Below are 15,950 nucleotides of genomic sequence, written 5' to 3'. Positions count from 1 at the left end.
TTTGCACAGTCGGGCCAAGTATCTGGTGTCAAAGGATGGATGGATATACAGGGGCACATTCACAGGGCATCAGCAACCACTTTGAAGAGAAGTGAGGCAAACACACATGCATCCTGTAGCCAGCCAGCTGAGCGTGGTTCGAGTCACTGCGTGCCGAGCCGGAGGCAGCCGCTGCACTACAGAGTGACACTTTTGACGCGCACGATGTAAAGCATCACGCACATGCAAGAGTCTACACAGGTCAGGCAAAAGAAAGTGAGAATGCAGGCAGGCAATCAAATAAAAAAAGCATTTACAAATGCAATAGTACTCGTATTTATACGAGTCCTATGCATTTTAAACAAAAATGAGGGCAACCAAGAAGGCAGGAACGGGAGTGGGTGGGGCGGTGGTGGTTGTCAGAGAAGTCACAGACTTTGGGAGGGAACATGGGGGAGGTAAGGGAACAAAAGAGTTGCTGAAGTAAAGGGGTTGATAGCCATGGATGGATAAAAATAACGTTATGGCAATAAGGAGGCAGGACTAATAAGCCGGCAACCATTGAGTATGCAGCATTTCAGATTTGAGCCAATCAAAAGCATGGGCAGAAAGTGGGTGGAGGTTCTCTCACAATACTGTATACAGCATCTCTGGCTGAGACAGTGCATGCGCTGCCTAGGTGAAACCTAAAAATGAGGGAATGGCGTACCCGGCGCAATACCATACGTCTATGACGTAACGCATGGCCTAGCAGAGTGCACTTGTCGCATACGGAACGTGCAGCCGGTGGGACTCCATACGTATATGACGTAACGCACGGCTTGGTACCGCGCACCCATCGCATACCAAAACTAGCAGCTGGCGCGACATCATACGGATATGTTGTTAGCCAGGACTCGGTGCCACAAACCCATTGAATACGAAATGCACATCCTTTACGAGTTTAGCAATATGGCGGGTAGGATTCGCGTGCTGATGGAGCTTGTTACACTACCAGTACAGGACTCCAGTTTTCTCAACAAAAAAAAGATATACATATTTTTTTGAAGATATAAAGCATTACCTAATTTGTTTACTTACATTTAGGATAATAGTGTTCCAAAATATTTTTTTTTAAATTGAAAATAATATAGGTTTTATAAATATTAAATTATGAAATTAGCATTTAAAAAAACATTCGAAATATACTGAAAAAAACATAGATTTCAGGGACGTTATAGTCGGTTGGAAATTTGACTCGTATAAAACCATAGAAATTTGCCAGTTACAGTTAGTTAAGCTAACTATAACTCGCATGCCCACAATGCACTGGTGATGACGTCACATATTACATCACTCATGACATGGTCAGTGACATCATAGATGACATCACTGATGACATCTCAAATAACATCACTGATGACATCATCCACATGATAATCTGATGCACGTACTGATGCCCTAATATAAACTTTGATACATGTACTCTAAAATACAGACTACTATTTTTGAAACTAGACACACAACAATGCCAGATACTACCTACCAACCACTATTTCCTAGGTCTACACACACATCCAGTCACTTAAACATGCAGTTACTCATCAAGAAGGTACTATAATATGCACTCATACACCTATACATACAGTCACACTCCGCCACTCATCCATAGAGTTACTCACACACCTAGTCAATCAAGCAAAGAATAAATCACATACCATTTTACTCATGCATACAGTTATACACACCAACTCCGTTATTTATACACACACCACATCACGTATTTATGCAGATACTAACACATACTTACTGTCTTATACATTCACTGATACAAGCAGACAATCATTTATACAGCCACTATTCAAAAAACTTACTCTCAAATGTAGTCATTTATATAGTCCAACACTCACATACACTGCCTTAAAACATATGTAGTTACTCACACATATACCACTGAGACATTCGTTCACTCACCAACACACCCATACACACATTAACTCACCCATACAGCCTTTTCTAGATGCACATCTGAATCTATGCAACCAGTGAATCACCCACTCAGACATCTATGCACAGTCACACACCCCCCACCCACCGACACAGACACTCAGGCACCCATACAGATACTTGGACAACAAATCAATAACCCATATAGACACTCATGTAGCGACTCACCAACCCATGTAGCCGCTTACACACCAACTGAAAGACTAATACAGACTTTCACACAATTTAATAACTAACCCATGCATTCAGTAAGACACGTTCAATCACTTACTTATACAGTCAGTCACGCACCTTCTAAATAGTCTTTTCAAGCACTTGTAAATCCACTCATTCTTCAATACACTTTGGCATAGATGTATATGAAAAATATTTAGATTTTACAAAAACACACATTCACTGGATGATGTCATCAGTGATGTCATCAGTGATGTCATCAGTGATGTCATTTGAGATGTCATCAGTGATGTCACTGACCATGTCATGAGTGATGTAATATGTGACGCCATCACCAGTGCATTGTGGGCGCGCAAGTTATAGTTAGCTCAACTAACTATAATGGGCGAATTTCTATGGATTTATATGAGTCAAATGTCCAACTAACTATAACGTCCCTGAAACCTATGGAAAGGGGCGACCACTCGGTCCCCCCGAACGTATGGCGGAGTGCCTCGATCCCCCCGGGAAGCCATTTTGTGGCGGGAGGCGCGTCTCGGCTGGTATGCCCGAAGCGGCGTAGCCGGGGCGCGCTTGTTCCCGCCCTAGAGTGGGCTGGCCTAGACACCGACGTAGCCAGCCCCGCCTCCGGGACGGGCAGGGGCGGGTTTACGCCCGCCCCGAAGATGGATAAAAGGAGACGCAAGGCCTGAAGACGTCCTCTTGTTCTTGTGCTCCGAAGCTGCACCTCCTCGCCACACGTGAGCTCGGGACAGAACGAAGAGCCAATTTTGACCCACCCACCAGCCCCTGAGGACAGCAAGTTGTTGTGCATTAAAGTGAATTTTCTAAGTATGTTCTTTCTTTTCGTTTACAGGTTGTGAAAGTATCAGTTTTGTGGTTTATCATGATAAAGTATGGTGAATATCGTTAGGTTGTTACGATTAAAAGGACTTGATGTAGTGTTGTTTTTTTTTGAGCATGCTCTTTCGGTCGTAGCGACCAATGTTTTCATAAGTTCGAATTGTCGTATTTATTTTTTGGTAGGCGGTAAGGTCATGATCGGTGAGCACTAATTGGTAGATCCCTATGAGTGGGCGTCACCCAACACGGATGGGAGCGCTCGGGGGAGGTGGCCATTGGCCCCTCAATGGGGAGGCGGTCCCGTCTAAGGGCGGGTCGCCGGAAGTTAAGGAAAGGCGGTCAAGGCCCCTTCCTGTGTAGGAGGGGTTACAGCCCCCTCCTGAGGAATTTCCCGGGGCCAGGGTCATCTGCGACGGCAGATGCGGTAAGTTGTGTGGGTGGGGGGAGGTCCACGATACCTTCTAGATACCACACACAAGTATTCGAACGACCTTTAAATGGCGTCGAGTCTTAAGTGCCCCCGACAAGTCAAGGGAAATTGTTAGTAGTTGCACTTGAGGTAAGCCTCTGTGCTGTCGCCCTTCCCAAGTGGGAGGGGTAAGTCTGGTTAGGGATCTTGACACCGGTTATGACCTTGCCGTTGGCCCTTAAACGTTAGGATGTACAATTTCAGTGTTTATAGAGAATGTTTTTGTAGGATGCTAGTTCGGCTAGGAGAACCTCTGTATTAGAAAATATGTTAAGATTAGCCAAACAGCGCAATGTGATAATGAAATTGTACATAATATGAAACGTTTAATGTTTAATTTTTTGTTTTAATAAATACGGCCGCGGGAGGGTCACTCCCTCCCACATCCAAAAACTTAAAGAACTGTTTCCGGTTTCCCTCCTTGTGGGATTGTGTTGAGAGGGGGTGGCGGGTATCTCAGCCATATGGTCTTTTAGTGAATTTCAAAGGTTTTTTAAATGCTAATTCCTAACTATAACGTCTGTAAAACCTATGTTTTTCTTCAAAGAATATATATATGTTACCTACTGGCGGTTGCCAGTAGTTAGTTATAGTTCGGACCTATTATCCATAGGAAATCATCAACATTCTATTTGGAATAACTTTGGTGCCGGTTGACGAATCTTCACGAAATTTTCAAAACTGGTTGCCCGTTCCATTTTGCTCCTATCCTGAAAGTCTTGCGGTGAGTTGTTAAGTGGGGGCTGAGAAAAAGGGGGTCCAAAAACATGTTTTCCCCATGCAATTTTCCGTGGGAACCTTTAATCGCAGCTACAGCCCGAACTGCTGAACTGAATTACACCAAATTTGGCAAAGAGGTAGCCCTTGATTCAGACTCATGCGGTTTGGTTAAATAGTGTAAATCCACTCAGTAGTTGCTGAGAAAATCAAAAGTAAAATCATAGATATATATATATGGCCGCGGTGGATTCCCAATCATGCGCTGTACCGTCCCAATCATGCGCTGCATGCTAATTAGCTGTCACCTGGTTGTCAAGATTCGAAACCAGGAAGTGTTGGAAGCCATATTGTGCCTCGGTAGAAGAAATTAGTGGAACAAGTGTGCAAAATGTATAAAGGGGACAGGGTAGAAATACCCTGACCCTGTAGACCTGATTAGGGGGTCCCACAAAGACACTCAGGGCCCCCATTTCTTTTTTTTTTTTAAATGGCAATATGGTTGCAGGGTGCGCAGATCGTGTCATTGGGAAATTCCTTTCCTTGCTTGGCTTCTTCTTTTAAAGACAGCTTTGGTGGGAAAGCAGTGATGTCACTTTTGTTTGCAGAATAATGCTGGGAAATCCAGCGATGTCCCTTCATGTGCAGCTAGATGATAGGAAATCCAGTAATATCACTTCCTTGCAGTTGGATAATGGGAAATCCTGTCATGTCACTACCTGTGCAGATGACTGAAGATAAATCATTGATATATAGGATTGTGAATTGGAATTTTGAAGGGACGCTATAAACACACCCCTTCCAAATAGTAATTCGTTGTGCATTTCTAAACACATTTTGCAATTCGGTAACCAGTTACCAAATCGCTAAATGAGTTTAGTGCATTTGTAAAAACTATTTAGCAGTCACAAACCCTTTGATTTATCTAAAGGCAGGGTTTGTGACCGCTACATGGCATTGTACATCTGGCGTAAATCTCTATTTGTAATGTTTTGAAAGGATCATCATAACTATGTGATAAAATACATGACAGCTGTAATTTCATAAGCATGGCAAAGTTACCAATATTGTGCAAATACTATTCATTCAGTATGCATAACAACAGCATCATTTATATAAACAATAAGTGACAGATGAAAAACTGCATGATGGATTGTCACAAACAACATGACTGTTGGTAATCCCTTAGCAAAATAATCTGTAACATTTTACTAATGACTGAATCTCTGCTTGGTCACCTACAGAGTATCGTAGAACCAGTTTGTAAAGACCTTCAGACCCTCATCAGAGATAATAAGAGCTGTAGAAATACCCATATCATGCCATACCAGCTTCCCTATACCAGACTTCATGTTCTGCTGCTGAGGCTAAATGCAGTTCCTAGCATAACCCTTTGTTTTAACAATTTTTTAATCAGAGTAACTTTGTATTAATAATGTGTGGGTCTATACCTAGGAATTCTACAAATATGGGTGCGCAGACAACTACGTTGCATGTCTTAGCTGCAGAATGTAGGTACTTGTATAGAAATATTATTTTTGTGTTGTGTGTTTAATGTACACAGAATAGAATATGAATGTGTTCTTAAAATCTATTGGTGCTGGGGTAATGTGAAATTATGCAAACATTGTGTTTCACTATTTGACAGAAGTACCAGTGCTTATAGGGTTTGCAGACAGGCAAAATGAAACTGTATGCGGAGCATAAAAAAATATACAGCGCAAAAAATACACAAAGAGTACAGTTATGACTTAGTTTAAATGAAAAACGCTTAAGAGCTATATTATACAGAATGTGGGTGTTAAGTTCCGTTTTCCTCTCAATGTTTGTGACGAATTAATGACAAAAGCTTGTGCGTGATTATAAAAATTAGGGCTAACAATCCTGAGTGCCCATTCCTATAATTAGATTTTCACTACACGGTTATTTCACAAAGTTTGAATAAAACGATATTAAAGTAGATATATATTTTGTTTTATATTTCCAAACTTAGCCTTATACCAGAGCTCTCACTGCAGCTCACCGTTTCCTCCCAGATGCACCTGTCAGACCTGTCCCTAAAGCTCACTTTTCTCTGCTCGTGAGAAGGCAAAGACTCGTTGCTCCTGAAAGTTTCTTAACACTTGGAGGTTCAGACGAGGCCTGGGGGATGGAAGCCTTTGCTCAGCAACTATACATATGTTAATGTAATCAATTACCTGGTGTTTTGAGCTACTGCTGAAAGCAGGGCGTGCCTTGCAGCCAAGGTTAGGTGAAGATGGTATATGGCATATAGCACGGTGTTATATGTAGTTGCTTTCTACTTGGGCTTTCAGTTCTCTTCGCGTAACTTTGAAAACAATTACTATTTCCACGGAAACCGAATATTTTACAAATTCGGCAAGCTCTAAAGAAGTCCAGCTGCACGCAGAACCTACATGAAAGTGTTAAATAATTAAAACCTATTTTTTTTTCTGGCACATTTGTCACATAAGCGAGTCTCCAAATGCAAGTGCATTGACAGAATGTGCTTAGAAGGAACTTAAGGAAATACTTTAATATGCTATCTTCCTAAAAGCACAAACGGAGCAATTGCAAAATGTGTGTGCACCGTTTTTCATAAACAGGACATCCTTCCAAATTCAGACTTAGTTTCAGTTCGCAAGTGAAGCTAGAGTTACCGCCTTCATTGTCTTCCAATTATGAAAAGACTTCACATTTCAGAGGGCCCAGTGAATTACACACTTGCTACTGGCAAATGAAGCAATGTGCAGTTCATGTTGTTGAATCCCAGTAAGGCTGACTCAGACATCAATTCTTCTGAGGTTGGTAAATTGAGTTCCAGTCAGTTGGGCAAAAGTAACCACTATTATTTTTCAATTTTTATAAATAAAAGTAGCGCGTTATGAAGCATATGGTATTAATATGCTGTTTCTTTCACTATAGGTTATGAGTGAATAGCATTCATAAGTATGCAGTGTAATTTCGACTCAAGTACAAAAAATGGGCCATGCCACACTTAATATTGGGGCGTATATTTTGAACATGCTTTTGCAACCTGCTTTTTGCAGATTGTAACATCACATGGAAAAGGTGAAGTGCAAACACCTGTGTACATTACTGCCATGCTTTTTAAACAAATTGGTAAATCTAGTATAAAAAAATCACCCACATTTTACCTGCTGGATTTTTTGCACCCCATACTTACAATAGGATCTAAATGATACCTTCAGTGTCATATTACAGATTTTCTCACTTTCGATTTTGCAGAGGAGTCGTAATTTAGTTTAGCTGAAATCTTTGCAGGGCATAATAATGCATGGATTAGTCTCTTGATATCTCCATGAAATCTCATTCTGACCCCAGAGAAATTGCTGTGCGGGACTGTGCTCTAGGCAAAATAGTGCAACCCAGATTTACAAATTTATTACGCATTGCAGTGGACCAGCCACAAATGCAGCGCTGCATGAGGAGGAGAGGGCAGGAGAGCGCCATATTTAGAGAAATATGGCACGCTCCTCTCCTCTGCCTAGTGCCGGCGCAGAAAAGTGCTGCTGTGCACCACACACACCTTTACACCATAGTGCAAGGGTGCCTCTGAGAGTGTAGCATAGGTTTTGTAGTGTAAGGAAACACTTCCGTACAAAATACTATGCTTAGACTAACTTTGAAACTTTTCCCACCTTGTATGTCTGCTGTGCAGTGCAGCACACATGCAAAGTAGGAAAAGAAAGGAGAAATGAAAGCATTTCTCCGTGACAGTGCCTGGTTAAAGTGGAAGCTTTTTTATGACGCAAAACACTGTCTACTTATGTTAGTAAATACGGTTTTGCATCAGAAACCTTGGGTGGTTACATAGGAATGCTTATGCACCACACCCATGGAAGGTCCCCTTTGGTGCTAAGTTATGCAAAGCAGCAATATGTGCTGCTCTGCTCTACCTTCAAGTGATTTTCCAGTGCAAAAAAACTTTAGCGCTGGAAAGTAAACTAGCAAAACAAGATTTTGCATTGATTTCGATGACCTTTGTGATGCAAACACGACGCTACAACTTAGTAAATATACCCCCCAATCTTGTGGTTTTGCTTTGGGGCAAAATTGCTGCATAATTCTGAGTGTTTCTGCTCAGAATGAGGGATGATAATATGTGCGATCAGAGCTATCACACTAAATTTACACACTTTCTTCCTCTTTGCTAGCAGTTTCACCATGTAAATATTGGTAGGCAGTTCCTGACAAAATTTGAACATGGAAAATACACAGGCATGCTCAATTGGACATGCCTGTGAATATCAGGAACAGATGCAATGTTTTTTCAAATATGGCCACTCACTCACCCAGCCATCATCTAAAAGATCATATTCCATAATGTATTTTAATACCTGAACAAAGGCAAACCAGCATAAATATTCAGGATACCTGGCACAAGCAATAACGTGTAACAATGTGCATTGATAACTCTGGTATTTGCAAACAAATCAGGTCAGTTGATATCTTGTGGCAGTGCAATGCACCACCATTCTATAACTGCAGATACTGTCAACAGCAATAGTGAACTATTCTTGGATTTGAAACTGACCCAAATTGCATTTACCAATGTAATCAAACCACTAGCAAATTTTCAAACACAAAAGTCTTAATTCAATAGTAAATAAATTTTTTTTTTTATAAATGGAGAAAAGGTTCATGTGTATAAATCATATTTGGATAAATGAATGATTTCGCCTTTTTTCCTTTAAATGGTCTGTTTTTTTATGCTGCTATTGTGGTGAGCAAGGTGTGTTTAAATGCAAAGTGTGTTTAAGGCTGCAGTACCGGCTCCTGTGTACAGGGGCAGAGCGAGCAAAAATATAAACACACTTGATGCCACACAGGTCCCCACAAGGCAATTTTTTAAAAAGTTGTAAAAATCGACACAGATGTTTCTGAAGTCATTTTATATCATTTAGAAGACATTGCCTTGTGGGGACTTGGGTTCAGGTCCCCACAGTGCAATCAAGTCCCCACAGTGTGAGTGTGTTATCACACCCAAGTCCCCACAAGGATAGTAACACACACACACACACCCGACACACACACCCCACACACACACCCACACACACACAACCCCCCACACACACCCACACACAAACACCCCCCCCACCAAAGAGCCAAGGATCGCCGGTGAAAACCAGACATCCCATGATGCCTTTTAAAGGAATGGCTTGGACGCCTGAGATGGTGGGTTAGAGGCGGCTCCGATAGCTCACTATTGCTCCTGTTCACGTCCACAAGGCTCCGCTCTGCAGCTGCTCCGCCTTCCGTCTTGCACGTCGCGATTACCAAGTGAGGGGGTCGAGTCGCATTCTCATTTCGGCAGGCCGGCAGACGTCATCGCGTCACATCGCGTGACACACCTACGTGTGGGTCGCGACACAGTAACGTGTTGCGCCACACAGTTTGGAAAGCTGTGTACTATACAGTAAATTCCCTGTAGGGAATGGACCACCTTAACAGCTTGGGGTTCTCCTCTCTCATCTGCATGACCCATCTGAGAGTCCTGAGGTCAGTTTGAGCACAAAAGTGAGTCCCAATCAAATATCAATCAATCAATCAATCAATTAAGGCATTTGTACAGTGCGCTACTCACCCGGAGGGTCTCAAGGCGCTTGGGGGGGTCCGCGACTGCTCGAACAGCCAGGTCTTGAGTTGCTTCCTGAAGGAGAGGTGGTCTTGGGTCAGGCGGAGGTGGATGGGGAGGGAGTTCCACGTCTTGGCTGCCAGGTAGGAGAAGGATCTTCCTCCCGTTGTGGCTCTTCGGATGCGGGGAACGGCGGCGAGGGCGTGGCTGGTCGATTGTAGCTGGCGGGTTGGAGTGTAGAAGGTCAGGCGGTCGTTGAGGTATCTGGGGCCTTGGTTGTGGAGAGATTTATGTGCGTGGGTGAGGAGTCGGAACGTGATTCTCTTGCTGACGGGGAGCCAGTGCAGGTCTCTCAGGTGTCCGGAGATGTGGCTGTGTCGGGAGGATGTCCAGGATGAGTCGTGCTGAGGCGTTCTGAATGCGCTGGAGTCTAGTCGGCTGGTGATGAGCGCTTGGGTGACCGACTTCCTGGTTTCGGTGGGGATCCACCGGAAGATCTTCCGTAGCATGCGTAGGATGTTGAAGCAAGACGAGGAGACGGCGTTGACTTGTCTGGTCAACGAGAGGGAGGAGTCCAGGATGAAGCCCAGGTTGCGTGCGTGGTCCGTTGGTTTGGGTGCGCTGCCTAGGGCAGGGGGCCACCAGGATTCGCCCCAGGTGGAGGGTGATAATCCCAGGATGAGGAGTTCTGTCTTATCTGAGTTCAGTTTCAGGTGGCTGTTCATCATCTACTCGGCCACGTCTTTCATCCCTTTGTGTAGGTTGGTTCTGGTGGTTGCTGGGTTGTTGGTGAGGGAGAGGATCATCTGGGTGTCGTTGGCGTAGGAGATGATGTTGAGGTTGTGTTGGCATGCGATGGCCGCGAGGGGGCTCATGTAGATGTTGAACAGCATGGGGCTGAGCGATGATCCTTGTGGTACGCCGCAGATGACATCGGTGGCCTCTGATCTGAACGGGGGGAGGCGGACTCTCTGGGTTCTTCCAGCGAGGAAGGAGATGATCCACTCCAGTGCCTTCTCACTGATTCCGATGTTGCTGAGGCGCTGCACTAGGGTGCGGTGGCAGACCGTGTCGAACACCGTGGAGAGGTCCAGGAGGATGAGTGCCGCTGTTTCCCCGTTGTCAAGCAGGGCTCGGATGTCATCTGTGGCTGCGATGAGGGTGGTCTCGGTGCTGTGGTTGGCTCTGAAACCAGACTGCGAGTGGTCGAGGGATCCATTCGTCTCGAGGAAGGCGGCCAGCTGTCTGTTGACGGTCTTCTCGATGACTTTGGCAGGAAAAGGAAGGAGCGAGATGGGGTGGTAGTTTTTGAGGTCAGTGGGGTCCGCTGATGGTTTCTTCAGTAGGGCACTGAGTTTGGCGTGCTTCCAGCTCTCTGGGAAGGTGGCGGTGTCAAAAGAGGCATTGATGATGTCCCGGAGATGGACTGCGATGATGGAGTCGGCCTTGTTGAAGACGTGGTGAGGGCAGGGGTCGGTTGGTCGTAGGTTGCATCGGCTGTGTGCTGAGAATGTGGTGTATACCTGCGATCTTGCTGTGGAAAAACGAGGCGAGCGAGTTGCAGAGGTCTTGCGATGGGATGATGTTGTTTCCGGCTCTAGGGTTCGAGATCTTTGACGATGTTAAAGAGTTCCTTGCTGTTGTGGGCGCTGTTGTCTAGTCGTTCCTTGAATGCGGTTTTCTTGGTGGTGTGGATCAGCTGGTGGTGTTTTCGAGTGGCGAGCTTGAGGGTGGTCATGTTGTCTGTTGTCGGGTCTCTGTGCCAGGCTTTCTCGAGGGCTCGGCAGTTCTTCTTGGAGCTCTTGAGTTCGTCGGTGAACCAGGATGCTTTCTTGTTTCTGGGTCTGATGGGGGGGTCTTCAGTGGAGCGAGGTCGTCTGCGCAGTTGCTGATCCACCTTGTGAGGTTGCTGGCGGCTTGGTTGGGGTTCGCTGAGCTGGCCAGAGGGTTCTGGCTCAGGGATGTGGCAAGCTGGTTGGCTGTGATCTTGTTCCAGCTTCTGCGGGGAACCTGATGCGGGTGGTGGTGGAGCGTGGTCCTTCTGAAGCTGAAGTTGACGCAGCTGTGGTCCGGTGGCGTGGCTGAAGGAGATGTCCTTGCTGGAGGAGAAGATGGGGTCAAGCATGTGGCCAGCGTAGTGGGTGGGGGTGGTCACCAGTTGCTTGAGTACCAGGTTGGCGAGGTTGTCCAGCAAGGTGGTGGTGTTGCGGTCGCTGTTGTTCTCCAGGTGGAAGTTGAGGGCCCCTAGGAGGATATAGTCAGCGGAGGGGAGGGCGTGCGGGCTGATGAAGTTGGCGATGTCTTCGCTGAATTGTGTGTGTGGTCCCGGGGGTCTGTAGATGAGGGTGCCTCTGAGGGTGGTCTTGGGGTCGGTGTGTATCTGGAAGTGCAGGTGTTCGGCGGCGGCGAAGGTGTCGTCGGAGCTGGTCGTGATACGGATGGTGTTCTTGTGGACGATGGCGATGCCTCCTCCTGTCTAGTTGACGCGGTCCCTCCGGGTGATATTGTATCCGTACGGGATGTCGATGGCGATGTCGGGAGCTGAGGAGGCGTTCATCCAGGTTTCCATGAGGAAGGCGAGGTCTGGGGATGTGGAGTCGAGGAGGTTCCAGAGTTCGACGGCGTGTCTGTGGATGGAGCGGGTGTTGAGCAGGATGCACTTCAGGTGGTTGCTGCTGGTGCTCGGCTTGGCGGGTGCGGTGCAGGTCCAGGTGCAGGAGAACTTGCAGGATTGGCAGGTGAAGGGTCCGTGGGTGCGTCCTGGGGTGGCTCAGTGGCAGCCAGGGATCCAGCCGGTGTTGAGTACGTTGAGGGTGGCTGCATCATAGGTCCGGCGGGTGGGCTGCCATCTGCGGGGGCCAGGGGTTCTGGCGCTGGGCGCGGTCCAGGCGCAGACAGGCGCAGATGGGCTTACCTTTGGCGCACAAGCGGCGCGCCCGCTGCGCGTCAACGCTGCGCGTAAGCATGCCCTCTGCCATAAATGGAGAGTGGGGGGGGCGGGGGAGGAGCAGCTGGGAGGCGTGAGCGGGGTCGCGAGTGGGGGGGAGCGTACGGAGATGCTAGAAGGAGCGGGGGTGGGGCCGCGGGGGAGCAGCGGCAGGGAGCGGGGTGGGGCAGGGAACAACGATGGACAATGGGACAAAAACGTACAGGGCAGACATGAGAAAAACGAGAAAACGGCAGAAAATAATACAGCTTACAACGAGAAAAACAAGCAGGCACTGGGACAGTCAGGGACAGGGGCCAAACCAAGACAGGGGCAGTCTTGACTCGACAGTGGCGGTGGCAGCGGGAGGAGATCGGGCACACTTGGGGTGGCCACGCGGCAGGAGGAGCGACCGGACTGACCAGGTCAGGTCAGGTCACAGCTCCATATCACAGCAAAGCCCTCTCTCTCAATGACACTCCACCTCTGCTCTCTGGGAAGAAGCCTCCTGCTAATAAAGGCAACAGGCTGATCAAGGCCCTCTTCATTTAACTGTTATAACACTTCCTCAACTCTGAAGCACTGGCTATTTGTGATGGAAATGTGCCTGTTTCTCAGTGAAAATAGTGCTTATTGGGTGTAATTTGGGCAGCTCAGCAAAAACACCCATTGTGTTTTGAAGCAAAGTTTACTCTGCTAAGATTGGCAAACTAGGTTGAGCTTTGGGTCAATAAATAATGCTGCATTGAAAGACAAGGTAAATAAGGGAATTCTTACATTTCTCTAAGCAACCTTTGAATTGCACGTGTGCTGAAGTGATAGTTTTTTGGACAATTGGACTACGCAATTGATGGGTTTATTTTCAGTACAACTTCTGTGCTAGACAGAACATGCTAACCCCTGCACCGTGGTGTGAGTTTGTGCATCACAAAAAGCAGCCATTTCAGCGAGCCTGCTCAAGGGATGAAAAGACAGCATGCCAGTCCTTAATAAATATGACCTCATGCTGTTCTCCTCTTCACACAATGCAGTTCAGCAACTTTGCAAAGGATTATATGTGGGCTCCATTCTCTCCCCAAGCTGTTGGGGTGCAGTCTATGAGATCTTGCTCACTTTCTCAAATTCTTTGACAGAACCTGGGGGCAAATCAACCTCCCTGGCAGGACCTGAAGGGGTTGATATATTTAATGTTCCCTATGTCAGGCTCTGCCTTCTGGCCTCTTCGGGGCTGTGTTGCTAGGCCTATAACCTCCCCTATGAATGGCCTCAGAGTCTGAATAAGATAACACAGACTGCTAAGGGAGTACAACCGGGGAGGGAAAGGAAGGGGACAGCAGGGAGGGAGATCTGTAACGACAAAGAACAACTCGTTTAGAAGACCCTCCTGAGCGTGCGAGTCTAACCCACTCACTTCTCTGTATCCCTTTAGTTCAAGGAAGATTGTACAATAAACCACACTCGTACCTGTAAAGGAAAAATACATGTGACTGTTTCTTTTTAGAAGACACGAAGTGAGGTGGTACCTGGCACTCTACCCAGCTATAAAACAACAAACAGAGGGACAACTCATGAAAACCTTAACCTATGAGGGCTACGCTATGTAAAAGGAGGGCTGCCACACCTACCTAAAACATGTAATAACTTTCCTCAATGGGTGAGAGAATTCCCTCTGAAAATAGTACCCCTCTTGTGTGTCCTATGCAGGGAAAATGATAAACAAAGGTTGTGGAAAGAACACATTGAATATACCAACAGAAACGGTAAAGGGTTCTCAGCTCCGTTTCACTTTTAAGGCGTGTCTTTGCTTTTGGGTGTTCAATAACACACCCTGGACTGAGTAGCACCAAATAATAAATATTCAGACTGATTCACCGTGGTTTGTGCCTCGGTTCCCTGGATAGGTTTCAAAGTTTACTTGCACTCGAAACATACACTTATTTGCCCCCTCGGCAAAGAGGAAAGTATTAATCCAACAAGACGCCACGTTCCCAACGTGGTTTGTATGGTCTCACCCCGGTTTGCAGCAAGCAAAAGTATATCGCCGTAGTTTTCCCCCTTAGCCGAGAGGAAATCGATATAACGACAAGACTCCACGCCAACTGCGTGGCTCACACTGTTCCAACACAGTGTGCAACAAGAAACAGGAATATCGCAGGTAAGATCCGCTTTCTTACCACTAAGTCTTAGAAACAAACCGTCCTCCAGGTAGTGAAAGGAATTATCGGCGACGCCTAGTCTTCCGGGGTTCCTTTTGATTACGCGATGCGCACGCACCATGCCTCCATTACACGCTTGCCCCTCAGCCTTATGGGAAGTGTAGTCCTCAGTCTTTCCGATGCGCTAGAAGAGCGTATTTCGGTTTGTTGCTATTTCTGACAGGCTGATCTCGACAGTACATCCCCCCTCACAAAGGGTGGGCACCAGCTGCAGGACGATCCGGCCATAAACGGTGGAACCTGGCGACCAATCTGGGCGCATGCACCGACCCATCCAGCTCCCAGGAATTCTCCTCCGGACCATGGCCCTTTCAAGAAATCAGGTAGTGTATGCGTCCCCTCACCCACTTGGAATCGAGAATATTCTGCACTTCGATCTCCCTCTCCTGCTGGACCCAGATAGGCAGGGGTGCTCGGCGCACAGGACAGAGAGAGGGTTTCAAGAGCGACACATGGAAAACAGGGTGTATCCGAAAGTGCGCTGGTAATCTCAACCTCACAGCAACAGGGTTGACATGTCTCACCACTCTGTATGGTCCTATGAACCGGGAATTAAATACGCTATGTCTCTTGAACTTGATGTGCTTGGTGGATAACCACACCAAATCCCCTTTCCTGTACACTGGACTGGGCCTGCGGTGTCTTTCCACTTGTGATTTGTAACTAGCCTTGGCTTTAATCAGGTTCTTGCGTGTGGCAAGGAGCACCTTGCGAACACGCAACAATCTCTCCCTGACTTCAGGCAGCTTAGTACTAGTGGTAGGCAACAACATAGGATCGAACCGAGGATGATGCCCATAAGAACTGAAGAAAGGCGTATGCAAGGTAAAGGAGTGTTGGGAGCTGTTGTAGGTGATTTCTGCTACCCACAACCAATCCACAGATGCGCTAGAAGAGTGTATTTTGGTTTGTTGCTATTTCTGACAGGCTGATCTTGACACCCTAATTCAGCACATGTGTTAAAATCAAAGAGGCAATTGCTCTCCTGAGTTTCCAAGCTCTGCTGTCTGCACCCCATGCACTGACTGAAAGATTTTCCCA

General features: G+C 46.5%; 1 protein-coding gene across 1 annotated transcript in view; it reads left to right on the top strand.

The window, feature by feature from the left end:
* Positions 1 to 428: 428 nt before the first annotated feature.
* The window catches only part of LOC147678942 (CD5 antigen-like), a 192,307-nt gene continuing 176,785 nt past the window's right edge, over positions 429 to 15,950 (top strand). Inside the window, exons 1-2 of the mRNA XM_086942441.1 lie at positions 429 to 437; positions 2,996 to 3,033. Coding sequence (XP_086798567.1) covers positions 429 to 437; positions 2,996 to 3,033 — 47 coding nt within the window. The remainder of the gene's footprint in view (positions 438 to 2,995; positions 3,034 to 15,950) is intronic.

The sequence above is a fragment of the Lissotriton vulgaris genome, chromosome 11 (genome assembly GCF_964263255.1).
Source record: "Lissotriton vulgaris chromosome 11, aLisVul1.2, whole genome shotgun sequence".
Lineage (NCBI taxonomy): Eukaryota > Metazoa > Chordata > Amphibia > Caudata > Salamandridae > Lissotriton > Lissotriton vulgaris.
This window is presented reverse-complemented; position numbering and strand designations above follow the sequence as displayed.